The 27,539-nt window shown below is 43.6% G+C and overlaps 2 protein-coding genes across 3 annotated transcripts in view; both read right to left on the bottom strand.

Moving 5' to 3' along the window:
* Positions 1–27,539, bottom strand: part of LOC141063321 (uncharacterized) — a 92,605-nt gene that overhangs the window by 27,364 nt on the left and 37,702 nt on the right. The window contains 1 exon segment of the mRNA XM_073557372.1: positions 14,515–15,668. Within this exon segment, the coding sequence (XP_073413473.1) occupies positions 14,515–15,668 (1,154 nt within the window).
* Positions 2,613–13,525, bottom strand: LOC141063254 (uncharacterized). 2 transcript variants are annotated; one of them, XR_012224850.1, is made up of 3 exons: positions 9,843–13,525; positions 5,457–5,580; positions 2,613–4,219 (listed from the first exon to the last, which is right to left on the bottom strand). XR_012224850.1 is itself a non-coding variant. In XM_073557323.1 (2 exons), the coding sequence occupies exon 1, from the start codon at positions 9,287–9,289 to the stop codon at positions 7,778–7,780; it is 1,512 nt and encodes a 503-aa protein (XP_073413424.1). In that variant the 5' UTR covers positions 9,290–9,394; the 3' UTR covers positions 2,613–4,219; positions 5,457–7,777. The 2 variants fall into 2 exon arrangements, 1 of the variants encoding a protein (XP_073413424.1); XM_073557323.1 differs by lacking the exon at positions 9,843–13,525 and having other exon boundaries at positions 5,457–9,394.

Here is a 27,539-nt window from a genome sequence, read left to right as displayed (position 1 = left end):
AGGTAGAGAAGATACTGGATTCTCGTCTGGCGAGACGGAGACTCCAGTATTTGGTTAAGTGGAAGGGTTATGGTCAGGAGGATAATTCCTGGGTCTCTGCCTCTGATATTCATGCCAAAAGATTGGTGCGTGCCTTTCATCGGGCTCACCCTGATCGCCCTGGTGGTGTGGATGAGGGTTCGGTGACCCCTCCTCAAGGGGGAGGTACTGTTGTGAGTTCATTTTCCCCTTCACCATTGAGGTCTGATGAACTCCCTCTTCTGGTGAAGGAAGGTAGTGAGGCTGATTACAAAGCACCTGAGCAGAATGATGATGACTGGGTGACGGGAATTACTGACCGAATATAAGGCAGCCGACACCCTTCTGCCTTGCGGGTGATTTCTCTGAGGGATTCTTGGAGACCAGTCTGATTACTGCTCCTCAAAAGCTAAGTTTTCTGCTCTGCTTTTTGCATTTGTGTTTTGGTTTTGTTTTGCCTTGTTTTTCTGGATTTCTGCCTTTCCCTGCTGGTTGAGCTGAATTCCTTTTTGCTCTGTCTTCAGAAAATACATGAGTACTGATATAGTCTTTTTGAAGCCTAGCGTCTTCAGGGCTCTTTTTCCTATCAGTCTGTTGGCTCTTGTTTTGAGAGGGTTTTTTACGGATTGCAGACAGCAGCTTTTCTATCCTGTCCTATTTAGTTAGCTTGGGCCCCATCATTTGCTCAGCCTATCTTTCTATCTGTGTTTTTTCATCTTGCTTCACCATCATTATATGTTGGGGGCTACCTATTGCTTTGGGGTCTGCTCTGGGGCAGTTTAGATTTCCCTTCCTGTCTTTAGGCTATGTAGTTCTCCGGCTGTGATCGAGGGGTCTAGGGCACCGTAGGAACCCCCCACGGCTACTGCTAGTTGTTGTTGTTGTTAGGTTCAGGGGTCTGCAATCCGATAGCTGCCAACTTCTCTGGTTTTCTGGACTTAGCTTGTATTTCTGTTTTTGCCTCCTACGGTGACTCATTCATAACAGGCTGATATATGAAGAAAATTACTCTTGTGAGCATACTGTGACGTATGCACTGGCTGATATATGAAGAGAAATATTCCTGTGAGCGTACTATGAAGTATGCACTTGCTGATATATGAAGAGAAATACTCCTGTGAGCATACTGTGACGTATGTGCTGGCTGATATATGAAGAGAAACACTCCTGTGAGCATACTATGAAGTATGTGCTGGCTTATATATGAAGATAAATACTCCTGTGAGCATACTGTGACGTATGTGCTGGCTGATATATGAAGAGAAATACTCCTGTGAGCATACTATGAAGAATGCGCTGGCTGATATATGAAGAGAAATACTCCTGTGACCATACTGTGACGTATGCGCTGGCTGACATATGAAGAGAAATACTCCTGTGAGCATACTGTGAAGTATGTGCTGGCTGATATATGAAGAGAAACACTCCTGTGAGCATACTGTGAAGTATGTGCTGGCTGATATATGAAGAGAAACACTCCTGTGAGCATACTATGAAGAATGCGCTGGCTGATATATGAAGAGAAATACTCCTGTGACCATACTGTGACGTATGCGCTGGCTGATATATGAAGAGAAACACTCCTGTGAGCATACTGTGAAGTATGCGCCGGCTGATATATGAAGAGAAACACTCCTGTGAGCATACTGTGAAGTATGTGCTGGCTGATATATGAAGAGAAACACTCCTGTGAGCATACTATGAAGAATGCGCTGGCTGATATATGAAGAGAAATACTCCTGTGACCATACTGTGACGTATGCGCTGGCTGATATATGAAGAGAAACACTCCTGTGAGCATACTGTGAAGTATGTGCTGGCTGATATATGAAGAGAAATACTCCTGTGAGCATACTATGAAGAATGCGCTGGCGTTAACACAACACCACAGAAGTTATGCGTCCATAAAGCCTCCTGGAAACGTCCCTCCCTACCAATGAAAGTCCCCTTTGTTTTATATTATTTATAATCAGATATCAGTTCAAGCATGCGCAGTACTTTCTGCAAGTAATGCTTATATAACACGTTCATGCTTGGCGCCTGCGTGATTAATCTTTGAGCTCGTGGCCAGCTCGTGTTACGCAGGCGCATTGTGGTTGTTTTTCACTGAAAACACCGTGTTCCTAACAGGTCATGTATCGGTCAAGTTCAGCTCTTCTAAACTTGTGCTGAATTAAATGCAAAAAGTGTACAATAAGACTCGTGATCACCTAATCTGGAATCTGGATACCTATCTTCTTCATGCACACACCATACATATCACATAGGTATCACAATCGGTCCTTGATCACGGGAATTATTTTCCACTTCTATAGGTCACCATCAGCACTTTTGGTTTCCTACAGAAGACTTTATATGCCATGTAGCAATTCCATATGGATAGAATTATTACTACAAGGACAAGCACCAACACTGGGTGAATGATCCAATTTAACATCCTTTGAGCCGAAGGAGAATGACCCATGAAAATATCATACCAATGATGAGAAGTGGCATCAGCAATTGCCGATCCCATTTTAACAATTTTCCCTGCCACTATGGTGGTACTAACAACATGATATTGTATTGTTTTATTTAACATTTGAATTATTCTACTCCCTTCTACAGATGCCTCCATAATATTCCTGAGCCGGGTCATATTCAATTCCCAGTTGTTTACCTGCAATTTGGTCGGTTGCCACTGCACTGTTTTCTGTACTGCCCGGTCATGAGTGAGAAGGAAGGTTTGGTCTTCCCACTGTAAAGCGGAAACATTCTGTAAACACCCCACGTAAGGAACTTTCATCCCAGGAACAATAGGGACATCAGTTATTACACAAATTTCTTGTGAATCTATTTCCACCAACATCTTATAGGATATTGGTAGAATGGTGAACTCACAAATATTCACAGTCTCTTGTAGCAAACATGGTTCATATACAGCAGAATGCAACCTACAAATTTTACCTTCTAATGTGTCTTCACATAAGCTTAAATCATGCGTGCGATTATTGTCATCAATGTATAAGCCATTCATTTTAGGCATCCACAACCATTGATCCCCTGGGGGTCCCAATAATAGTGGTAAAACCACATATCTACACATTACTTGCTGGTTGGTTACATTATATATATTCAATATCCCTTGACATACTGTGTCATTGCAAACCATTTTGGGAGCTTCAATTTTAAGCCATGAAACTCCAGGAATTGTGTTATTAAACATAGTCCTCCATACCCATTCATTTCCTGTCATAAGACGAGTCTGCATTGTTGCCTTCTGCTGCATCTGATAAATAGCCTGCATTGTACACATAGTCCAATTAAGAATTGCGCTAATATTTGATCCTTCCTTGAATTTGAAATATTCTGCATATGTAGTAAAAATGTATCTGCTTGCCAAGCGTGTGTCAGTGGGTGCCATATTGTAGGCATCCATTTACCTTGTAAAGTTAAAACATCTTGTATTCCTGCACCTGCTTTACTCATGCGATCTGCTAGTTTCAATATCAAAAGAATTCAAAGTCCCAGTAACAGTTCCCACTCCCACCAGCAACGTATCATACCATGCCCTTTTTTGTCTTATAGGGCAGAGAACATTAGATGGAAATATCACTATAGCTGTTACTACAGTCTTCTGTGATTGAGTTCCAGTCTTTACACAGGACGAGGGGATCCTCTTCATATGTCCCGGTTCCGTTTTTGACGAATTCATATTAACAAACGTTATACTTTGTGCCCAAGTACCTCTATTTGTTATACTAGTAGCATTATGACAAAGTAAAGTCTGTAGGACACTAATATTGAATACTAATTATGTTCCATTTCCAATGGTGGGGGTGCAGTTCTTATAGATCCATGTTTGTTGAGTTGAAGACAAAGACTCAAAACCCCCACCGGCGTTACAACATGTTAAGTTCACCTTAGCGGTAATATTCACAGTTCCGTGCATATTGTGTAACATATATGCTACTTGAAATGAGGTGGTCCCACGGGGGCCTATCCATACATATCCTTCCACTGTTACATTAGCTATGTTACAGTTCTGTCCTTCTGGGCAAATAAAATCCTCTTGTTTTCGTTCTTTTGTGCTTTTCTTCCACAACCACCTTATCCGACTGGTGTTTTGACTTTGGATTTGAGTACCCGGTGTCCATCCTTCAACTTTCACCAAACACTCGCTTCCAAGGATTCCAATAATTCCACATATTCCCAGAAATATCTGTTAAAGGGAGAAGGGGAAAAAAAAAATTTATTCACGCAAATAACATTTTTCCTGGGGAACATATTCCCATTTTTCCACTCCTGGTCTCATGATTAGCAAAGTACGATCCTTGCCCACAGCAATAACTTCAGCCGCCGATGGCGGTCCTTGAGGACTCTGTACCCAAATTCTAGCTCCTACATTGGTCACATCTGATGACCCAAATGCTTTATCCCCCCGTAAGGAGAGTTCTAGTGGAGCTTGTCCTTCGATGGCTTGATCTAAACTAATAGGTATTACCAACATTTGAGCCATCTTCTGTCCTTTAGAAATAACTAGCGGCTCTTGTCCTAAATTGGACATAATAACTTTGATTTCTCCTTGATAATCAGCATCAATTACTCCTCCCACCACTATGGCCCCTTTTAAAGCAAAACTAGACCGAGTTGCCAACTGACCATAATGTCCTTTAGGCATTTGACATCCCAATCCTGTTAGTATAGGAACGGTCTTACCTGGAGGTACAATAGTCACTTCTATTGCACTGAGATCCAATCCCGCAGATAGGGGAGTTGCTTTTTCAGGTATTTTAGCCTCTTGATTCGTCTTCCACCAAGTAATTGTATGTACAATATGAGTTTCGTGTATGGTAAGATTGGGTGTCAGCATTCTCATCAATGGTGTCATGGAATCAGTAATTGGCCTATTGTTAATAATTTATAAAGCCTCACTTAGATTGTCTCTCCACTGGCCATATCCTCCTTCCGCATTGTGTATCTTTTTCAGAGTGGACTTCAAGAGTCCATTCATCCTTTCCACTAACCCTGCAGCTTGGGGATAGTAAGGCATATGATATACCCATTGGACATTATGCTCATTAGCATAATCCTTTATCTGTTGACCAGTGAAGTCTGATCCATTGTCAGTCTGTATCTGCAGTGGAACACCATAGTAGTGTGTGATAATCTCTAATGTATGTAATGTGCTCCATTGTGTGGCTGCTTTGCAAGGGAATCCTATCATAAGTCCTGAGTAGGTATCTACTGCTGTGCAGACATATTTACATCCCCTACTCTCAGTGAGTGGACCAATGAAATCCATCTGCCAAATTTGAGCTGGTAATTGCCCTCGAGCTATGTGTCCCATTACTGTATGTGGAACTTCCCTTCTTTGTGAATGTTGACATACTGGACACTGTGCAATGACTTGTTTTATTATGTCCATAGTTAGTGGAACACCTCTTTCTTGGGCCCACCTGTAAGTGGCTTTTTCTCCAAGGTGTCCACTCTTGTTGTGCGCCCAAACAGCTGTACCTTGCAGCCATTTTTCTTTTTCTTGATCAACCTCAGAAGTCTGTCTAATAGCGGCGGCTTTATCTGCTTCAGAATTAAACAAACGATCAAGTGAGTCAGCAGGCATATGTGCATCAACATGAAAAACAGTAGTAAGTGTGATTTGAACCATTTCTTCTATAAATTCCCACACCTCTTTTCCCCACACTTCCTTACCATGTATTAACCAACCATATTTCTTCCATCCCATCATCCAAGTTGCAAGACCATTAGCCACAGACCACGAGTCTGTGAAAAGGTGACACTCCTTCCCTTGTTCAAAACTCAATGCCAGAAAGATAGCATATAATTCTGCATATTGGCTACTTTTACCGTGACCTTCCATAATCAAATGTTTTTCTAGTTTCGGGTTATAAGCCACACCCTTCCAGTGTCGCTTTCCATTGACATATCGAGCTGACCCATCAGTGAACCAAGCATGTTGCTGTTGTTGTTCTGTTAAATCTTCATAAGATTTTCCCCATTTTACAGGGGACTCTTCCAGGACAGTTGGTTTCACAGGGGATTTGATTTCTTCCCCTATTTCAGCTATTTTCTCATGGAGGGAGGCGATCCCGCCTTCTCCTTTCTTTGCTCTTTCAGAAATGTACCATTTCCATTTTATGATACTTTGTTCCTGTGCATGTCCTACCCTATTGGTTTTAGGGTTAGACAATACCCATTGCATTATAGGTATTGCTGGTCTTAATAAGACTTCATGTCTTAAAGTTAGCTGTTCTGTTTCTACCAATGCCCAATAACAAGCTAGCAATTGTTGTTCAAATGGAGTATACTTTTCTCCAGCATCAGGGAGTTTTCGATTCCAAAATCCTAAGGGGACTCTTTTTTCCCCCTTGTTTTTGCCATAGTGACCAATTGGCATACATATTTTGTCCTGATACATGCAATTCTACACTCCCCGCTGCCATTGGCCATAAATCTACAGCTTGTTGTATGGCCTCTTTCACCATCTCAAAAGCAGTTTGTTGTTCTTCCCCCCAATGAAATTCATATTTCTTCCTCGTCACTTTATACAAAGGAGACAGCATTTGTCCTAAATGAGGTATATGCTGTCTCCAAAATCCAAATAGCCCAATATAAGATTGAGTCTCTTGTTTAGACTTTGGGGTAGGGAAATTAATGATCTTCTGTTTAGCTTGTGGCAAAATTTCCCTATGTCCTTTATTCCATTGGATTCCAAGGAATTTTACAACTTGGGCCGGTCCTTGGACTTTTGCCTCATTTATTTCCCATCCTTTGCTCCTCATATGCACCAAAAGTTTTTCCAATTGTGATTTCACTGCCTGCTCCTCATTTCCTTGTATCATTATATCATCAATATAATGTGAAATTTGCATATCTGAGGGCAAGGAGAACTGATCTAGATGTTCTGCCACCGTCCGGTGACAAATAGTAGGGCTATGAAGCCATCCTTGAGGCAATCTGGTCATTGTATACTGTCGCCCTAACCAGGAAAAGCAAATTGATCCTGCGCCTTTTCCTCTATTGGAATTGTAAAGAAGGCATTAGCCAAATCAATCACTGCATACCAAGTTCCATTATGACTCTGTATATTTTCTATTATAGTGATAGTATCTGGCACTGCAGCTGTTAATGGAGGGGTACATTTGTTCAATTCCCTGTAATCCACTGTCATAAGCCAGGAGCCATCACTCTTTTTAACTGGCCAGACTGGATTATTCCATGCAGTAGTAGTGGTACGCATGACTCCTGCGTCCACCAGATCTTTAATTGTTTCAGTAATCTCTTTGTGTCCCCCTGGTATTCGATACTGTTTCATTGCCACCATTTTAGTAGCAGGAGGGATATGTACAGGGGGCATTTTTACTTTTCCTACCGTTACAGGTCTCATTTGTATTTCTGCCCTTTTTACTCCAAAGGAGAATTTTCCAGCCGATAAATTTAAAGTCATTCCTTTTAAAACATCAATTCCCAATATATATTCTGGAATGGGTACTACTAAAACACGGTAAATTCTTATCGGTAAGTTTCCTATTTTCAAAGCAACTTGTGTTTGTACTCCGGTGATTACCTGTCCTCCTAGTCCAGCAATTGTAATTTTTGGACCTTTGAATTTCGTGGGGTTTCCATATATTAGAGTAGCCTCCGCCCCAGTATCAATCAAAGCAGGGACTCTCTGCACATTGCCCCCTTTCCAATGGATACTTAAATTTACGTATGGACGCTGATCAGCTTTTATCCATACGGGGGCTTGGCTGGCTACCTATGGGATCTCCTCATCGGAGTCCACATCCTCCTTCCCGGTAGCTGCCTCATAGGCATTCCTACCCCATCCATCACTTACTCGAGTGACTACTGCTGCAGCTAATTCTTCCCACGGATAGACATTTTTAAAGTCCTCCCAAGACACTTTCTCAGGTGCTGTGGGGGTCTTACCCTGATCTTCAGCTTTATTTGTTTTGATAATTCCTTTTTCCGCATTAATTTTCTTTGCCGACAGCACCTTTTGTTTATACAACCTCCATAATTCACCTGTCTGTTTTCCATCTATAGATTCTCTGCTCATTCCAGCCTTTAAGAGTGTCTGAAACATCTCTTTCCTGGACACTCTATCTGCTTGATTTGTAGTATTTCCATCTTTTTTCCACTCAGGGTTATACGATTTACTGTTACCTGGATGTTTTTGAGAGGAACTCTGAGAGGAGGCTAAACGATCTGTTTCCTTCCAATCACCCATATCCTGCAATTCCCTCATACGTGTGATTACTTGACTCACTGGGTTCCCTGTCATAGCCACAGTTAACGTCAATATAATGGCTTTATAGGCAGGAGGGGCGGTTTTCACTAACCTACTCCTCATACTAGCTGTCTTTGGAAATTCCAAGTAATCATCATCCACATTAAGTACAGCCACTACACCTCGCATCGCTTCCTCCTTTAGTCTATCAATTCCATCTCGTAAAGCATACCATGGTTTATCATTAGCTGGGATATCAGCTTCAGTGGGATATTTATCCATAATTGCTCGAGCCAAAATGATCACTAAATTCTGCATGTTATCCTGTGCATTTTCTCTAAAGTAATTTTTGAAATATCTTTGGATCACTGGATCCCGGGACAATGTAACAAATTTAGAAATATTCTGTGGATCTACATTTATTCCTATTCCTCCATAATCATGCATCCTGACCAGCCAGGAGAGTTCAGATTCTCCCGACCGCTGTTTAAATTGCGTCAAAATGCTATCTATTTCATTTTGGGTGTAATCTTCCACAGAAACTCTAGTACGGGTGTGGGGAAATGTTCGCTCCACCATAATAGGCTGTCCGTGCTCATCTATTTGGAGCCGGCCACCTGCATCACGGACCTGCTCTCGAATAATTTCATTTTCTGTCCGTTCCATCCGTCTCTGAATTGGATTGGCTTTTACCTTAGATCCTTTTGGGGGATCAATAACGGGATCAGGTGGATTCTCCCAATCATCTGATGAGGAAGTATCCCATACATCCCCGTCCCACTTATCTGGGTCCCAATTTACAGATGCAGTGGCTATACTTTTATGTACTTTTTCTCTATTGATTTTTCCTCTTCTCTTACGATATTTATTTTGAGCAACTTTGATAGCAGCTTTCTCTGCTACACTCTGGTAATGTTCCAACTTATCTTTGAGCAGACGGGTATTGCAATCCAGCACCACTTTCTGCCCTCCTAGCTCTGCAACTTTTTGTTCCAATTGAGAGCACTTCCTCTGCATTTGTTGATTCAGCTCATGCATCGCGCGATATGCACTGAGCAGAATCCAAGTTCGTCGCCCAAGCGACACAACATCACCCGCATTGGCGGGGATACCCCTGAGTACATTAACTACATCAGTGGGTTCACTACCTTAAGCTTACTAGACCACTGTTCCGCCAGTCCAGAACTGCTCAACTCATGTGCCAATATATTATACGGTGCCTCAGTCCAACCGGGCACATCCACTACATCCTCCTGCTTTTCCTTTCGTTTCTTAAACATATTGAAAAAGATCCTGCCGACTACGCCAATTTATGTCTTACCGAATTTTTACTTTGAGAGGGGCAAGCCCCTTACTTACATAGCGCTCACTAATATACTAATTAGGCAAAAAGACTACTAGGTCTTTATTTCGGTAAAACAATTTATATTTTATTAGTAATGAGAAAACATTTAAGTAATTAATGACTTAGGTAACACTTTGATATGTGTGTTATAGGCACATGAATTATAGCAGCACTAGTCTAACATTACATTGATCATTATCATCATCTATAGAATAGAGAAAAATAAGCATCAATTCGTTTTTTTACCGGATATTGTAGCATCACTCCTCCCTCGGGGGACTCGACGGATAAAGAGGTAACATCCAGTTAACACAACATCACAGAAGTTATGCGTCCATAAAGCCTCCTGGAAACGTCCCTCCCTACCAGTGAAAGTCCCCTTTGTTTTATATTGTTTATAATCAGATATCAGTTCAAGCATGCGCAGTACTTTCTGCAAGTAATGCTTATATAACACGTTCATGCTTGGCGCCTGCGTGGTTAATCTTTGAGCTCGTGGCCAGCTCGTGTTACGCAGGCGCATTGTGGTTGTTTTTCACTGAAAACACCGTGTTCCTAACAGGTCATATATCGGTCAAGTTCAGCTCTTCTAAACTTGTGCTGAATTAAATGCAAAAAGTGAACAATAAGACTCGTGATCACCTAATCTGGAATCTGGATACCTATCTTCTTCATGCACACACCATACATATCACATAGGTATCACAGGGAGACTGGAGGTGCTCGTCACAAAAGAAGAGATAGAAATGGCTATTACATCTATGGCTAATAATAGGGCCCCAGGGGCAGATGGTATCCGAGTGAAATTTACAAACAATTAATTGAGATGGTAACACCCAGACTGCAAAAGGTTTTTGAAGAGGCTCTTCAGCAGAGTGAATTACCGGTGTCCATGAGGGAGGTGGTGGTGGTGGTCATTCCGAAAGAGGGAAGAGATCCGGGGTTGGCAGAATCTTATAGGCCCATCTCGTTGCTGACGGTGGATGTAATGATTTTGGCTAGCCGTTTGGCGAGTGTGGTTCAGGATCTTGTCCATCCGGACCAATCCGGTTTTATGCCAAATAAGTCTACGGCGATTAATTTGCGTAGACTTTTTATGAACTTGCAGCTGCCGTCGGACAATAGGGGCAGTAGGGTTGTGGTATCATTGGATGCGCGTAAAGTATTTGATAGTGTTGAGTGGCAGTATTTTTGGAGGGTATTGGAACGCTTTGGTTTTGGGCCAGCCTTTATTTCATGGATACGGTTGCTATATACTTTCCAGACCGCTAGGGTCAGAGTTAACGGGCAAATGTCTGGGAGTTTTTCGCTTCATAGGGGGAATACGCAGGGGTGTCCGCTGTCCCCGATACTTTTTGCTTTGGCAGTGGAGCCCCTGGAGCAGACAATTAGGAGGACGGCTTCGGTTAAAGGGTTCAGATATGGCTTAGTAGAAGAAAAAGTATCACTGTATGCAGATGATTTGGTTGCTTTATTTGGAGGATTCCGGAGAGTCGTTGTTGAGAGCAATGGAAATTATTAAAACATTTGGGTCCATAACGGGATTAGAAATTAACTGGGTAATATCCACTGTCATGGCTGTAGATGATTGTGTTGTTGATTTGCCAGTGTCGGGGGAGGGTAGTAGGTTAGCAGTGGCGAGACAGTTTAAATACCTGGGCATTCAGGTGGCACTTCTGATTTTGAGCTATGCAGATTTGAATCTGATTCCATTGCTGAGTAAGTTTGGGAGTAAAGTAGGGGCGTAGTGTAAACTGTATCTTTCAGTAGTGGGAAGAATTAATCTGATTAAGATGATTTTGATGCCCCAACTGCTATACGCCTTGCACAATGCCCCTATCTGGTTCCCTAAGCGGTGGTTTCTTACTATTGACTCTATATTTAGGAATCTTGTGTGGGAAAATAGCAGCCAAGGATCAGACTTGAGATATTACAGAGGCCCAAGGATGGAGGGGGACTGGTGCTTCCGAACCCTTGGATTTATTACTTAGCTGCTCAGGGCCAACAGATGAGGGAGTGGAGGGATGTGTCTAGGGTTGGTTCAATACAAAGGCTCTTGGTCCAGGTGATGAGGAGGGATCCCTTGGTTCAGGGGTTGGAGGCAGGAAGGTTTAGGAAGTTGGGTTTGATGTATCCTACTTTAGCGCTGATACATAAAGTCTGGGAGGCAAATAAAAAGATTAGGGGTTTGGAACACTTGACAAATTTTTCCCCGATATGGCAAAACAAGACTCTACCGGAATTTGTTAAAATGGGAGAATTTAAAAATTGCATGAGACTGGGAATACAGTACAAGGTTCAGGTGCAGGACGCGCAGGGACTGGTGCCCTTTGGAAAGTTCCAGGAAGATTACGGGCTACGGGAGGTCTGCAGATTTCAATATGGGCAGTGTAGGCATGCTTATGTTACGCAGAGTAGGACGATGAATATGGAGATTCACAAGGATATATTGATTATGTCTGTGCAGAGGGGGGAACAAAAGGGGTAGTGTCGGGCATTTATAAGGATCTAATGCATACTTTTTTAAATAATTGTCCTATTAGAGCACAGGGGAAATGGGAGGAGTTGGGTAGGATAGAGGAAGATAAATGGGAAGTGATTATGGAATATATACCCCAACTATCGCTGAGTGAACCGGGCAGACTCTCGCAGATATATGTACTCCATAGAGTACATAGGACTCCTGGATGGCTGTATAGAGCGGGTTTGAGACAGACTTCTGAGTGTCCTCAGTGCCGAATGGAGGGGGCTGGAGTTCTCTATATGTTATGGCAGTGTCCAAATCTGAACCCATATTGGACGGCGGTGCTTAATGCCATAGGAGGCGCGTATGGTTGTAGGATTGAGAGGGATCCAGTGGTGTGTATACTGGGATATGTGGAGGAGGTCCAGGTACATAATAAATATAAGGTGGCTGTAGCTAGATTATTATATATTGCGCAAAAACTGATTGCCAGACACTGGATAAATGAAGATCCGCCAACATTGAGGGAATTTTTCAGACAGTCTGACTATATTGTGAATATGGAAAAAAACATTTACATTAAGAGAAAAGGCAAAAGAACATCTGAGACACTGTGGACACCTTGGGTGGAGAGAAGATGACCCTGAACTTAGGTTACACCATGCATTATCTGCTGCTCTTGTATGTAATGGGGGGCGGAAGGGGAGGGGAAAGGAATTTCTGAAACTAATGACCATTGTTAATGCTGTTCTCATTGCGATTTTTGTTCTTTTGTACCTTGAATTTGGTTAAATAAAAATTTATCTGATTTAAAAAAAACTATATGGGCCCACTCACCCTGATAGTGCATTTGTTTGGAGGCCTGGGCAGGTCAGCATCTCTGCCTCTTTGCTGAGTTTTTGAACATTTGACATTTGCCTGAATTTTTTATCTACACATGATTTACACAAATTATATTTTCTTGTCTTAACTATATACTATTTAACATTAGAAGCTGTGTATTTTTGTAATTATTTGTATGTATACTTGATTGATTACCAATTCTGTCTCTGTAAAAACAATCCCCTTTAACCCCTTTCTGACATCGGGTGTAAATGTATGAGGATGTCGGACTCTTTCCTTTTGATGTGGGCCCCGGCGCTGAGCCCACATCTTTTCTCGCACATGATGGGCCAGAAATCCTGCACACCGTTGACCCTGTCACGTGATCGCGGGTCACCGATGGGTTGGCATGACAACCAGAAGTCTCCAGCCGACCTCTATGGTTGTCACTGCTGGATCCTATGAGCGCTGCCCAGTGGTTGGCGCTCATAGCAAGTGAGCAACTCTGCTACATACAGGTGATCTGATCATTGCCTGTATGTAGTAGAACCGATCTGGTTATAGCAGCTTCTAGCCTCCCATTGAGACTATTGAAGCATGCCTGTGGTGACATGGGGTGGTCAGCGGGTGCCGCGGTCCGCTGGCTCAAACCACATGGATCAGGGATCGTTCCACCGAACGCCAGCTCTCCCTTTAACACGGGCATAACGCTACTCAGACAACACATAGGGTGAGGGTAAAACAGTGTGGCAATGCCTTACTGAACCACAAAACAGGCAGATAACACATAGAACAGTCCCAGCAAAATACCCAACAGAGTGCACATTACAGAGTCTCACCCTTCCGCTGATTAGCTCCCAGGGTCACTACCGCACCTGTGGCATGCACAGAGAGGAGGTAACGACAAGCGTAGGAAGATGACAATCCATTCAGTCCATACAAGGTAAAAGGCCAGTTGATCCGAGGATCACAACCTGGCATCTCCAAACGTATCCATGGTTCAGTGATGGTGAATGGAGCAGATCTCTATTCTTCCAACTGAGGCTGAAAACCCCTAGGTTGTTTCCTATAGAATGATAGATCCGTGTCTCTCGTCTCGTGATGTAAAAACTATATGAAGTATATAGTTTGAAGTCTGGGATCTGCCTATATGTGGCTACTTTTCTGTTTCGTATAACATGATTTTAATTTTTTTTGTCTAGTCTCGCTTGAATATAGATCTGGTGAGGTGGCTCAGTAGTTAGCTCTGCAGCCTTGCAGTGCTGTAGCCCTGGGTTCAACTCCCACCAAGGACATCATCTGCAAGGAGTTTGTATGTTCTCCCTGTGTTTGCGTGCGTTTCCTCCTGCATTTCAAAGACATACTGATAGGGAATTTACATTGTTATCCCCATTAGGGACAGTGATGATAATGTGTGCTAACTGTAAAGGGCTGCGGAATATGTTAGCAGAATAAATAAAAAAAAAAATAAAATAAATAAATAATATAATAAAATAAAGATTATTATTATTAGTAAGATTCCATTTCTGGTTAAAACAGTTCCACATTATGAACAGGAAAAATGGCTTCTCTGATGTGATCAAGATTTATTTTCCATTTAACATGAAAGAAGTTTCTCCGCTGTGTGAGTTATTTGGTGTGGAACAAGACTCCCTTTCTGGTTAAAAATTGTTCCACATTCTGAACATGAAAAAGGTTTCTCCCCTTGTGAGTTTTATGGTGATTAACCAAATCTGATTTCTGGTTAAAACATTTCCCACATTCTGAACAGGAAAAAGGCTTCTCCCCTGTGTGAGTTCTATGGTGCCTAACACATTCTGATTTAGTGCAGAAACATTTCCCACATTCTGAACATGAAAAAGGCTTCTCCCCTGTGTGAGTTTTATGGTGATTAGACAAATCTGATTTCTGGTTAAAACATTTCCCACATTCTGAACAGGAAAAAGGCTTCTCCCCTGTGTGAGTTCTCTGGTGTCTAACAAAATGTGATTTATGTGCAAAACATTTCCCACATTCTGAACATGAAAAAGGCTTCTCCCCTGTGTGAGTTCTATGGTGATTAACCAAATGTGATTTCTGGTTAAAAGATTTCCCACATTCTGAACAGGAAAAACGCTTCTCCCCTGTGTGATTTCTATGGTGATTAACCAAATCTGATTTTTGGTTAAAACATTTCCCACATTCTGAACATGAAAAAGGCTTCTCCCCTGTGTGAGTTCTATGGTGATTAACCAAATGTGATTTCCGGTTAAAACATTTCCCACATTCTGAACAGGAAAAGGGCTTCACCCCTGTGTGAGTTCTCTGGTGAGTAACAAAATGTGATTTCTGTATAAAACATTTCCCACATTCTGAACAGGAAAAAGGCTTCTCCCCTGTGTGAGTTCTATGGTGATTAACCAAATCTGATTTCAGTGTAAAACATTTCCCACATTCTGAACAGGAAAAAGGCTTCTCCCCTGTGTGAGTTCTTTGGTGTGTAACAAAACGTGATTTCCATGTAAAACATTTCCCACATTCTGAACATGAGAATGACTTCTTTGCTTTAGTAGCAGTTTGTTTTTTAATGCCTCTTTTGTGACATTGATTTCCCTTATTAGTCAGTAATGAATCAGAAGATGGGACCTGTTTCATAGGATCAGATGACAGATCTTTGCTGTGAATGGATGATGATATATCTGGAGTAATGGCATTCACTTCAATTGTATCTTGTAGGATCTCAAGATCATCAGATTTAAAAATTGAAGATGTCAGCTGTCCATCTGATCTCCTGGTACAGTCATCTGCTAAGATAAAAAACAATTATTATTTCTTAATAAAATATCATTGAGTGTTATATTTTTGAACATTTCTACTTAGCTTGCCATTTTTATGGACAGTTTATGTAAAAAACTTTAATTATTTACCAAGACAATGACTGTTCACAGTCTAGTAGAAAACTTTGTTGGATGAACCAGTAGTGTTTGGTAGAGATGAGCGACACTTCCTTTTTTCGGATCGAGTCTGGTTTCATGAAACCCGACTTTCTTAAAAGTCGGGTCGAACGAAATCGACTGACTATAGGGAAAAGTCGGGGTCCGACTGAAACACGAAACCCAATGCAAGTCAATGGGGAAGCAAAGTCGGTAGGGATTGGAGGACAGTAAACACACCTACAGTGCCCATTTTAATGGCAACGACATCATTTCTTATTACTTAAGCTTGTCAACCTTAATTTACTTTATAATAATACTTACGCATTGAAAACTGGGGCTTATTTGGCTAAAGTTGTGGGGGGTAGGGCTGACACCAGGTTTTCATGTGCCCTGGGCCAAAGAGTGTCAGTGCGCCCTTTTAACACATACCACAATTCATAATGCTCCGATACGGCACAGAAATATAGGTATAGTACAATGAAAAATATTTCACTGCTTACATGACATGACTGATATTATCTATTTTAAATTCTACAATAGCTCAAAAAGTACAGTATATTACTCCATACAGTATTATGGCCACCACCTACTGCGCCATATACAATAATGAGCGCCATATATTTCTCCATACAGAATAATTGGTCCAATATAATATTCCATACAGTATATGATGAGCTCCACATAATGCTACAGTATATGTTGGTCCCCATGGATGATGCTCCACTGTCTTATGAGCCCAAATAATGCTGTATATATAATGGGCTCCATTTCTAATGCTCCAGTGTATAATGGGCCCCGTAAATGCTGCTCCAGTGTCTGATGTAACCCATTTGGAATGCTGTAGTATATGTTGGTCCCCATGGACGATGCTCCAGTGTTATGGGCCCAAATAATGCTCCATATATAATGGGCCCCGTTTCTAATGCTCCAGTGTATAATGCTCCCCGTAAATGCTGCTCCAGTGTCTGATGTCCCCCATTTGTAATGCTCCAGTATATGTTGGTCCCCATGGACGATGCTCCAGTGTGTTATGGGCACAAATAATGGTCCATATATAATGGGCCCCATTTCTAATGCTCCAGTGTATAATGCACCCCGTAAATGCTGCTCCAGTGTCTGATGTCCCCCATTTGGAATGCTCCAGTATATGTTGGTCCCCATGGACGATGCTCCAGTGTGTTATGGGCCCAAATAATGCTCCATATATAATGGGCCCCATTTCTAATGCTCCAGTGTATAATGGGCCCCATAAATGCTGCTCCAGTGTCTGATGTGCCCCATTTGGAATACTCCAGTATATGATGGGCCAAATGGATAATGCTCCAATGTATGATGGGCCCCATATCTAATTCTCCAGTGTATATTGCTCCCCCAAAAATGCTCCCAACATTTAAAAAAATTAACTCTCCTCGCTGGGCACTGCTGTACTCTGGACTCCTCAGCTTTGCCGTCTTAAATTTCTCTGCACTTGTACTGTTTCGGTAGAGGGCATATAGACGTAATGTCAACACGCTCTCAAACCTGAATGTCACTGTCAGGAAACGCAGAAGACGTCACGGCGGTGGAGCAGGGAGAGGTAAATACTGCAAGTGCTGTGGCCCTGAGCAAGCATGGGTGGCCCACTCGTGGGTGACGGCGCTGGCACAGTGCCCCTCATATTACAACGGTATGTCTGACGGCGAGTGGGCCCTCCCACCGGCAGAGACACTTTTGCGTGCTATGAGGGGCCCTGTGCCACTGCTGTTGCCCACGAGTAGGACCCCCATCTGCTCAGGGAACCGGCACTTTTATCTGCACCTTCCTCTGTGTCACCGTGTAAGGTGGTATAGTATGTGGGAAGGGGCACCTGAGTTTCATCAGTGTCATATTCTGGCTCTATAGAGTGCGAGAGGAATGTAGTGCTGTGGGTGAATGTACCAGCAGAATCATCTAGCAGTGGCTGTGCATCAGTGCACTCAATCTCTGCTTCATGTTGGACTGGGGAATTCAGGATTAAACTTGATAAAACAGGCATGGCATGTGAAAAGAGCTTCATGGAGTAATCTGAATTGGGGGCTGCCACATCCTGCAATTTGGGTGGGGGTGAAGGAGACAAGGAAAGGGGTGGTTCCTGACCAGAAGCCTGCACTGATGACTCAGTGCTTGCATTTTTGTAAACTTCTGAAGAGGAGGTGATAAAGCTGGAGGCTGTTTCGGCAATGTAAGGCAGTTCCTGATGCTCTGGCTTTAAAAGCAATTTACCTGCTCCTATAAAAGGGAGCCTTAAAGGGCTTCTTGTGCCAGACGATGATGCAGGCTCAACACCTCCTGTCTTAGCTGCTATTGTGCTTTTGGCACTACCAGCAGATGCACCACCACCATCAGTACCAGCTGGCCCCCCACACCCATGTCCGCGGCCTCTTCCACCATACTTAATAATTTTTGTGAAAATAAACTCAAAATACAAGCAGATATATGGTACTGTATCAGAAGCAGACAGCTCTATACTGTCTAGGGATAATTGTAAATCTCCGTATATATTTCATGAGTCAGACACAGACGGTCACAGGCTCAGTATGGATTAGACAATAATATAAAAATTTGCAAAAGGGTACAGTATCACTAGATACAAGGTGTATATATAGTATAGATTAAACATACTGAATATCCGTATACTTTTCAGGAGGCAAACACAGATGCTCTCAGGTCCAGTATGGATCCGACAACAATATAGAAAGTTGAGAAAGGGTACTATGGTGCCCCTGAGGGTATGGTCGCCACAGAGGTACTGCACCTCATCCAAGGGTGTGGTATCCCACCCTCAGGTAAGGAGGGATCACCACTCAGGACTCCTAAACCTGCACTCAACACACACACTAGTTAGTCAGGGCATCTGGGTGTACCCGGCGGGAGGATGGCCTCATCCCAGACTAACTAGGAAAGGGTGTTGGGGGTTAGTGTTGAAGGTAAGTACAGTGGGAGGAGCTTAGGTAGTGGAGTGATTGTGGCCATCCAATGAGAGCAAGGTGACAGTTGGTGGGTGTAGCTAGTCTGAGGTAAATGGATCTTTCTAGAGAGTTGTCAGTTGGTGACAGGACAGAATAAGAGCAGGATTGCTGTGAGAGGGCTGAGGGTCAGAGAAGAGAGAAACACCTTGTCCAAGCTCCTAGACTGGAAGGAAGGCATCTTTGGGGCACAGGAAGTGCAATAAGCCACCTGTGAAGCTCGCTTCTGGAGAAGGAAGAACCAGGCCTCGTTCAGGAAGGTGGCTCCTGAAGGTAGTGGAGAAATACAGGGCTCAGCTAGAAAGACGGAGGCTGAGGTAACTTTAAGTGCCTCAGTCGCAGCCGCATTCAAAACTCAAAAAGGCAGCAGATGGAATAAAAGACTGACCCACGTAGCCCAGTGTGATCCGTGGATGCCCGCTTGGGACACTGTTTGCGAAGGCGCACAACAGGAAGGAAGGGAGAGGTCAGCGCAGAGACACTGCCTAGAAAGGATACACAAGGAGGAGTCTTGAACAGGTGTTCCTGATTTACCTTGGAGTTTGCCGGACTCCTCCCTCGGAGGACACAGTACCAAGAGGGTCATCTTGTGCACAAAACTTTTGAGGAAAAACTCAGAAACTGCACCCAGCTGTGTCCTTGATGTCTTTTACAGCTCGCCTGCTACACACGCTACACTCACCATCACCGTCAACGGCTCACAAGCACCATCTCAACTGCCCTGGGATACAGCTGTGCCCGTGGAGAGCTTTAACACCATCCCAGAGGATATGCATTGCAGTGTAGGCTACCCAAGCTGAGTACCATGGGTGGCGTCACGATCCCCCTTTTCCAAATTAATTATCATACCATCTTCCCCCTCATCTGAACTGTCATCTTCCTTATTGGACACCCAAGGGCCACGGACCGTGTCCCAATCACCACCGTGACATAATTCCCCCTTAAAAGAGCCTGAAAGGCCCGGTACTGAGTAACCCCCAGCCCTGCGTGGCATTTAATTTTAACACCAGATACCAGGGATATATAGTATAGTTTCAACATTCTAAATCTACGTTTATATTTTTGGAGGCAGACACAGACGCTGTCATGGCCAGTATGGATTCAACAACAATCAAAAAAGGAGAAAAAGGGTACAGTATCACCAGATACAAGGTATATTGTTATGAATGAGTCACCGTAGAAGGCAAAAACAGAAATACAAGCTAAGTCCAGAAAACCAGAGAAGTTGGCAACTATCAGATTGCAGACCCCTGAACCTATCAACACAACTAGCAGTAGCCGTGGGGGGTTCCTACGATGCCCTAGACCCCTCGATCACAGCCAGAGAATTAAATAGGCCTAAAGAAAGAAAGGGGAAATCTAAACTGCCCCAGAGCAGACCCCAAAGCAATAGGCAGCCCCCAAAATATAATGACGGTAAAGCAAGATGAAAACACTAACACAGACAGAAAGATAGACTGAGCAAAGCCGGGGCCCAAAACTACCTAGATAGGAAAGGACAGGAAGGCTGCTGTCTGCAATCTGCCAAAACCCTATCAAAGACATAAGCCAACAAGCTGATATGAAAAAGACCCTGAAGCAGCTAGGCTTCAAAAACTAAATCAGCACTCAGGTATTTTCAGAAGACAGAGCTAAAGGAATTCAGCACACCCCAGCAGGGAATGGCAGAAATCCAGAAAAACAAAGCAAAACAAAGTCAAAGCACAAATGCAAAAAGCCGAGCAGCAAACTTAGCTTTAGAGGAGCAGGAATTCAGACTGGTCTCCAAGGATCCCACAGAGAAATCACCCACAGGGCAGAAGGGCGTCGGCAGCCTTATATCCAGTCAGTAACTCCACTCAGCCAGTCCTCATCATCAGCCTCAGGTGTTTGATAATCAGGCTCACTACCTTTCTTTACCAGAAGAGGGAGTTCCTCGGGCCTCAGTAGTGAAGGGGAAAATGAACTCACAACAGTACCTCCCCCTTGAGGAGGGGTCACCGAACCCTCAACCACGCCACCAAGGCACGCACCAATCTTTTAGCATGAATATCAGAGGCAGAGACCCAGGAATTATCCTTCTGACCATAACCCTTCCACTTAACCAAATACTGGAGTCTCCGTCTAGCCAGACGGGAATCCAGTACTTTCGCTACCTCATATTCCATGTTACCTTCAACCAATACAGGGTCTGGAGGTGCCACCCCCAGAACAACAGGTTCAACAAACCTCTTCAACAAAGATTTATGGAACACATTATGGATTTTAAATGTGACAGGAAGAGCCAAACGAAAAGAGACCGGATTAATAATCTCCACAATCTTGTAAGGTCCAATAAATCTAGGCTTAAACTTAGGAGAAGCCACCTTCATAGCAATATTTTTTGATGATAACCACACCATATCACCAACCTTAAACTGGGGACCAATGGTCCTATGTCGGTTGGAAAACCGCTGGGCCTTTTCCTGGGAGAGAGATAACTTATCCACCACTTGGTCCCAGATCTGGTGCATTCTCTCCACCACAGTGTCAACACCTGGGCAGGCAGAGGGCTCCACCTGCCCTGAAGAAAATCGAGGATGAAACCCAAAGTTACAAAAAAAAGGTGACATCAAAGTGGCAGAACTAGCTCTATTATTTAAAGCAAATTCGGCCAAGGGCAAAAATGAAACCCAATCATCCTGATCAGCAGAAATAAAACATCTCAAATATGACTCCAAGGTCTGGTTTGTTCTCTCTGTCTGCCCATTGGTCTGAGGGTGAAAAGCAGGGAAGGACAACTGAATTCCCAGCCTGGAACAGAAAGTTCTCCAAAATCTAGACACAAACTGGATTCCTCTGTCAGATACAATGTTCTCAGGAATCCCGTGCAAACGAACCACCTGTTGTAAAAACAGGGGCACCAACTCAGAGGAAGATGGCAACTTCGGGAGTGGTACAAGATGAACCATCTTAGAGAACCTATCACAAATCACCCAAATAACAGTCATCCTTTGAGAGACAGGCATATCAGAGATGAAATCCATTGAAATATGGGTCCATGGCCTCTTGGGGACAGGCAAAGGCATCAACAACCCACTAGAGCGAGAACACGATTTAGACCGGGAGCACGTCCCACAGGACTGCACAAAATTCCTGACATCACGAGACAAGGTGGGCCACCAAAAAAACCGACTCACCAGATCTCTAGTACCAAAAATACCTGGATGACCAGCCAAAGCAGAGCAATGAACTTCAGACATCACTCTCTTCTTCCACTGGTCAGGAACATACAACTTTCCACTGGGACAACGCTCAGGTTTGTCCTCCTGGAACTCTTCCAGAGCACGTCTCAAATCGGGCGAGATGGCAGAAAGAACTACCCCTTCGCCTAAGATGGTAGCAGGTTTGGTCACCACAGGAGAATCAGCAAAGAAGCTCCTAGAGAGGGCGTCTGCCTTGACATTCTTCGTTCCAGGAAGAAAAGAAACCACAAAATCAAAACGTGTAAAAAACAAGGCCCACCTAGCCTGTCTAGGGTTCAAGCGCTTAGCCGACTCTAGGTAAATCAAATTCTTGTGGTCAGTGAGGACCACGACTTGATGCTTAGCTCCCTCCAACCAATGTCTCCACTCCTCAAATGCCCATTTCATGGCCAACAGTTCCCGATTCCCCACATCATAGTTACGTTCAGATGGAGAGAACTTTCGGGAAAAGAAAGCACAGGGATTCATTTTAGATGTTACAGGATCCTTTTGGGACAAAACAGCTCCTGCACCAATCTCAGAAGCATCCACCTCTACCTGGAATGGAAGTGAGATATCAGGTTGCCGCAAAACCGGGGCGGAGGTGAATCTTCGCTTCAGCTCCTGAAAGGAAGAAACAGCCTCCGGAGACCAATTTAACACATCAGCACCCTTCTTAGTCAAATCAGTCAATGGCTTGGCAATACTAGAAAATTTTGCTATAAATTTCCGATAAAAATTAGCAAAACCCAAAAACTTCTGGAGGGCCTTCAAAGAAGTGGGCTGAACCCAATCGTAAATGGCCTGTACCTTGGCCGGGTCCATTTCAATAGTTGACGGGGACAAAATAAATCCCAAAAAAGAAATCCTCTGTACTCCAAAAAGGCATTTAGATCCTTTGACATACAGGGAATTCTCCCTCAAGATCCCGAACACAGTCCGAATATGTTCCACATGAGAATCCCAATCCTTGGAGAAGATCAAAATATCATCCAGATAGGTAATCAAAAATTTATCAACAAAATCTCGGAAAATATCGTTCATGAAGCACTGGAAGACAGAAGGGGCATTAGTGAGCCCAAAAGGCATCACCAGGTACTCAAAATGTCCCTCCGGAGTATTCAACGCCGTCTTCCATTCATCCCCATGCTTAATGCGAATAAGATTATACGCCCCCCTGAGGTCAAGCTTGGTAAACCAGCAAGCACCTTTAACTCTGGAGAACAGATCAGAAATCAGGGGTAACGGATACTGATATTTAACAGTAATTTTGTTGAGGGCACGATAATCAATACAAGGTCTTAATGATCCATCCTTTTTGGCTACAAAAAAAAAAAAAACGGCACCTAAGGGTGACGAGGATGGTCTAATATGACCCTTCTCCAACACCTCCTTAATATAGGATCGCATAGCCTCGTGCTCGGGTACAGATAAATTGAAGAGCCGACCCTTGGGAAATTTACACCCCGGGCTCAGTTCAATTGCACAGTCATAACTCCTATGAGGAGGCAGAGACGCAGACTCATTCTCACTAAATACATCATAAAAGTCCGCCAAATAATCAGGAACATCATGCGACTGAGGAGAGGTGGAAAACACCGGAGCCACACTAAAGGCACACCGACAACCGATTTCCAATCTAAAACTGGATTATGAATTTGTAACCAGGGAAACCCCAGAACAATAGTATCATGCAGATTATGCAACACCAAAAATCTGCAATTTTCTTGGTCTGGGGCGACCCGCATTACCACCTGGGTCCAAAGCTGAGGTTTATTTTTAGCCAAAGGAGTAGCATCAATCCCCCTCAAAGGGATAGGCGTCTGCAGAGGTGTCATCGGAAATCCACAACGTTTAGCAAAATCCAAGTCCATTAGGTTTAGGGCTGCTCCCGAATCCACAAAAGCCTTGGCGGAAAATGTGGACAGGGAGCAGATCAGAGTAATAGCCAGAAGAAACTTAGGTTGAACACCCCCAACAGAAAACGTGTGTGCAAAGCGTTTCTCTCGTTTAGGACAGACAGAAATAATATGCGAGGCATCTCCACAGAAAAAACACAACTTATTACGCCTTCTGAACTCCTGACGCTGCTCTCTGGAAAAAACTCTATCACATTGCATAGGTTCAGACATTTGTTCAACAGGTGGCAACACCTCTCGTGCAGCTTTGCGTTCGCGCAAACGCCGATCAACCTGAATGGCTAATGACATAGAATCGTCAAGACCAGAGGGAACAGGAAATCCCACCATAGTATCTTTTACGGCTTCTGACAACCCCTTCCGAAAGAGAGCAGCCAAGGCATTATCATTCCAGGTAGTAAGTACTGCCCACTTTCAGAATTTTTGACAGTACAATTCTGCAGAATCACGACCCTGGTTCAATGCCAGCAGGGTCTTTTCAGCCTGATCAATGGTATTAGGTTCGTCATACAACAACCCCAAGGCCTGAAAAAATGCGTTCACATTAGTCAGAATAGGATCATCTGGTTTCAAAGAAAACGCCCAATCCTGGGGATCGCCACGCAGCAAAGAGATGACAATTTTAACCTGCTGCGCGGAGCTCCCTGACGAGTTAGGCTTCAAGGCAAAAAATAATTTACAATTATTTTCGAAATTCAAAAATTTAGACCGATCCCCAAAAAATACATCAGGTGTAGGAATCTTTGGTTCAGCAGCATGTGAATGAGCAAGGTAGGCGGAAATTCCCCGCACTTCCGCAGCGAGCTGCTCCACACGATCAGACAATTGCTTTATCTCCATTGAGAGAAAAAAATTCCCCCTACGGCCTCAGAGATATAGAGGAAAAAATATACACTTTTTTTTTTTTTTTTTTACAATTCTTTCCTGCTATTGAGTACCCTAGGATCTGCGGTATGGCGAGTGATTCTGTTATGAATGAGTCACCGTAGGAGGCAAAAACAGAAATACAAGCTAAGTCCAGAAAACCAGAGAAGTTGGCAACTATCAGATTGCAGACCCCTGAACCTATCAACACAACTAGCAGTAGCCGTGGGGGGTTCCTACGATGCCCTAGACCCCTCGATCACAGCCAGAGAATTAAATAGGCCTAAAGAAAGAAAGGGGAAATCTAAACTGCCCCAGAGCAGACCCCAAAGCAATAGGCAGCCCCCAACATATAATGACGGTGACGCAAGATGAAAACACTAACACAGACAGAACGATAGACTGAGCAAAGCCGGGGCCCAAAACTACCTAGATAGGAAAGGACAGGAAGGCTGCTGTCTGCAATCTGCCAAAACCCTATCAAAGACATAAGCCAACAAGCTGATATGAAAAAGACCCTGAAGCAGCTAGGCTTCAAAAACTAAATCAGCACTCAGGTATTTTCAGAAGACAGAGCTAAAGGAATTCAGCACACCCCAGCAGGGAATGGCAGAAATCCAGAAAAACAAAGCAAAACAAAGTCAAAGCACAAATGCAAAAAGCCGAGCAGCAAACTTAGCTTTAGAGGAGCAGGAATTCAGACTGGTCTCCAAGGATCCCACAGAGAAATCACCCGCAGGGCAGAAGGGCGTCGGCAGCCTTATATCCAGTCAGTAACTCCACTCAGCCAGTCATCATCATCAGCCTCAGGTGTTTGATAATCAGGCTCACTACCTTTCTTTACCAGAAGAGGGAGTTCCTCAGGCCTCAGTAGTGAAGGGGAAAATGAACTCACAACAGTATATATAGTATAGTTTAAACATTCGAAATCTCCGTAGACATTTCAGGAGGCAGACACAGACGCTCTCAGTCCCAGTATGCATTAGCCAAGAATATAAAAAGTAGAAAAAGGGTACTGTTTCACCAGATACAAGGTAGATATACTGTAGCATTGTTTAAACATTGCAAATCTCCCTATTTATTTCAGGAGGCACACACAGATGCTCTCAGGGTCAGTATGGATTACACAATCTAAAAAGCAGTAAAAGGGTAAGGGATTTGAAGCGTACAGCTGTATACAGTGTAGGGGGCATTGTAAATCTCAGTATATATTTCCACAGTCAGAAACAGACTGTCACTGGCTCAGTATGGATTAGACCACAATATAAAAAGCATTAAATGGGTAAGGTATCACAAGCGTACAGCTGTATACAGTGTTGGGGTAATCTAAAATGTACAAATATATTTCTGGAGTTACAGACAGATGTTCACAGGCTCAGTATGGATTACACAAGAATATAAAAATGAGAAAAAGGGAAATGTATTCGAAACGTACACCATTATACAGTGTTGGGGTACTTTGAAATCTTCGTATATATTTCAGTCTCAATAAGCCAGTCCAGACTCTCCACTACAGGAATCTAGATGGATAAAAGTACAGATGGAAAGTCGAGTGATTTCAGAAAAGTTTGAATTACTACCGTATATACTCGAATATAAGCCGAGATTTTCAGCCCATTTTTTTTGGCTGACAGTCCCCCCTCTCGGCTTATATTCGAGTCATATACACCAGGGGGTCGGAGGGGGGTGGGGGTGTCAGGTCATACTTACCCGTTCTGACGCTGTCTCTTGAGCCCCCAGCTTCTCCGCGCTCTCCCTTCCTGCCTTCAGCGGTCACGTGGTACCGCTCATTAAAAATATGTGCATATTCATGAGTTTTAATGAGCGGTACCATGTGAACACTGAAGGCAGGAAGGGAGAGCGCGGAGAAGCTGAGGGCTGAAGAGACAGCATCAGGACAAGTAAGTATAGCGATAATCACCTGTCCTGCGTCCATGGCTGCTTGCTGCTGTCTGGCACATCATCTGTCAGTGACTTCAGACAGCAGAGGGCGCGGTGACGTGGTTAGTGCGCGCCACGCCCCCTGCAGTCTGAATGTCACTGACCGATGACGTACCAGACAGCAGCAAGCAGCCATGGACGCAGGACAGGTGAGTATCTCAGGTGCCAGCAGTGACACCGGCACCTGACACCCAGCGACAGAGAGGTGAGTATGTCTTTTTTTTATTTTTACATGCAGCAGCGGCAGCAGCACATGGGGCCATAATCTATTGAGCATCTTATGGGGCAGCATATGGGGGAATAATCTATGGAGCTTCTTATGGGGGCAGCATATGGGGGAATAATCTATGGAGCTTCTTATGGGGGCAGCATATGGGGAATAATCTATGGAGCATTTTCCACCCTAGGCTTATACTCGAGTCAATAAGTTTTCCCAGTTTTTTTGGCAAAATTTGGGGGGTCGGCTTATACTCGGGTCAGCTTATACTCGAGCATATACGGTAATCAAGGGAAAACCTCCTGGGAGAATTAGCAGAGGCGATGGTGACCCTCAATTACTTTTACTGTGGATACAGCTAAAACACAAATTAGTGAAGAAAGGGTTACTGTATCGCAGTAGCGTCGATCCCATCACCGTTACTCATCTCCATCACATTGTGATCGCAGGGAGAGCTGTAGACATGGTCCTCACTGCCTATCATGATCTGTCTGGTCACTTTGAAGTGCAACACACAGAAGCCACAGGCGTAGGGGATTCTGTTGGATTGCCATGAGAGGAGACATTGAAAAATAGTGGCAGGAAGGTCACACATCTATGACTATGAAAACTGT

The sequence above is a fragment of the Dendrobates tinctorius genome, unplaced genomic scaffold, assembly GCF_039654945.1.
Source record: "Dendrobates tinctorius isolate UK_male_01 unplaced genomic scaffold, ASM3965494v1 ptg000249l, whole genome shotgun sequence".
In the NCBI taxonomy this organism is placed as follows: Eukaryota; Metazoa; Chordata; class Amphibia; order Anura; family Dendrobatidae; genus Dendrobates; species Dendrobates tinctorius.
This window is presented reverse-complemented; position numbering and strand designations above follow the sequence as displayed.

Excerpts from the sequence above, each read along its gene's own strand:
- LOC141063254 (XM_073557323.1), bottom strand. The coding sequence starts at position 9,289 with ATGCATGAGCTGAATCAACAAATGCAGAGGAAGTGCTCTCAATTGGAA.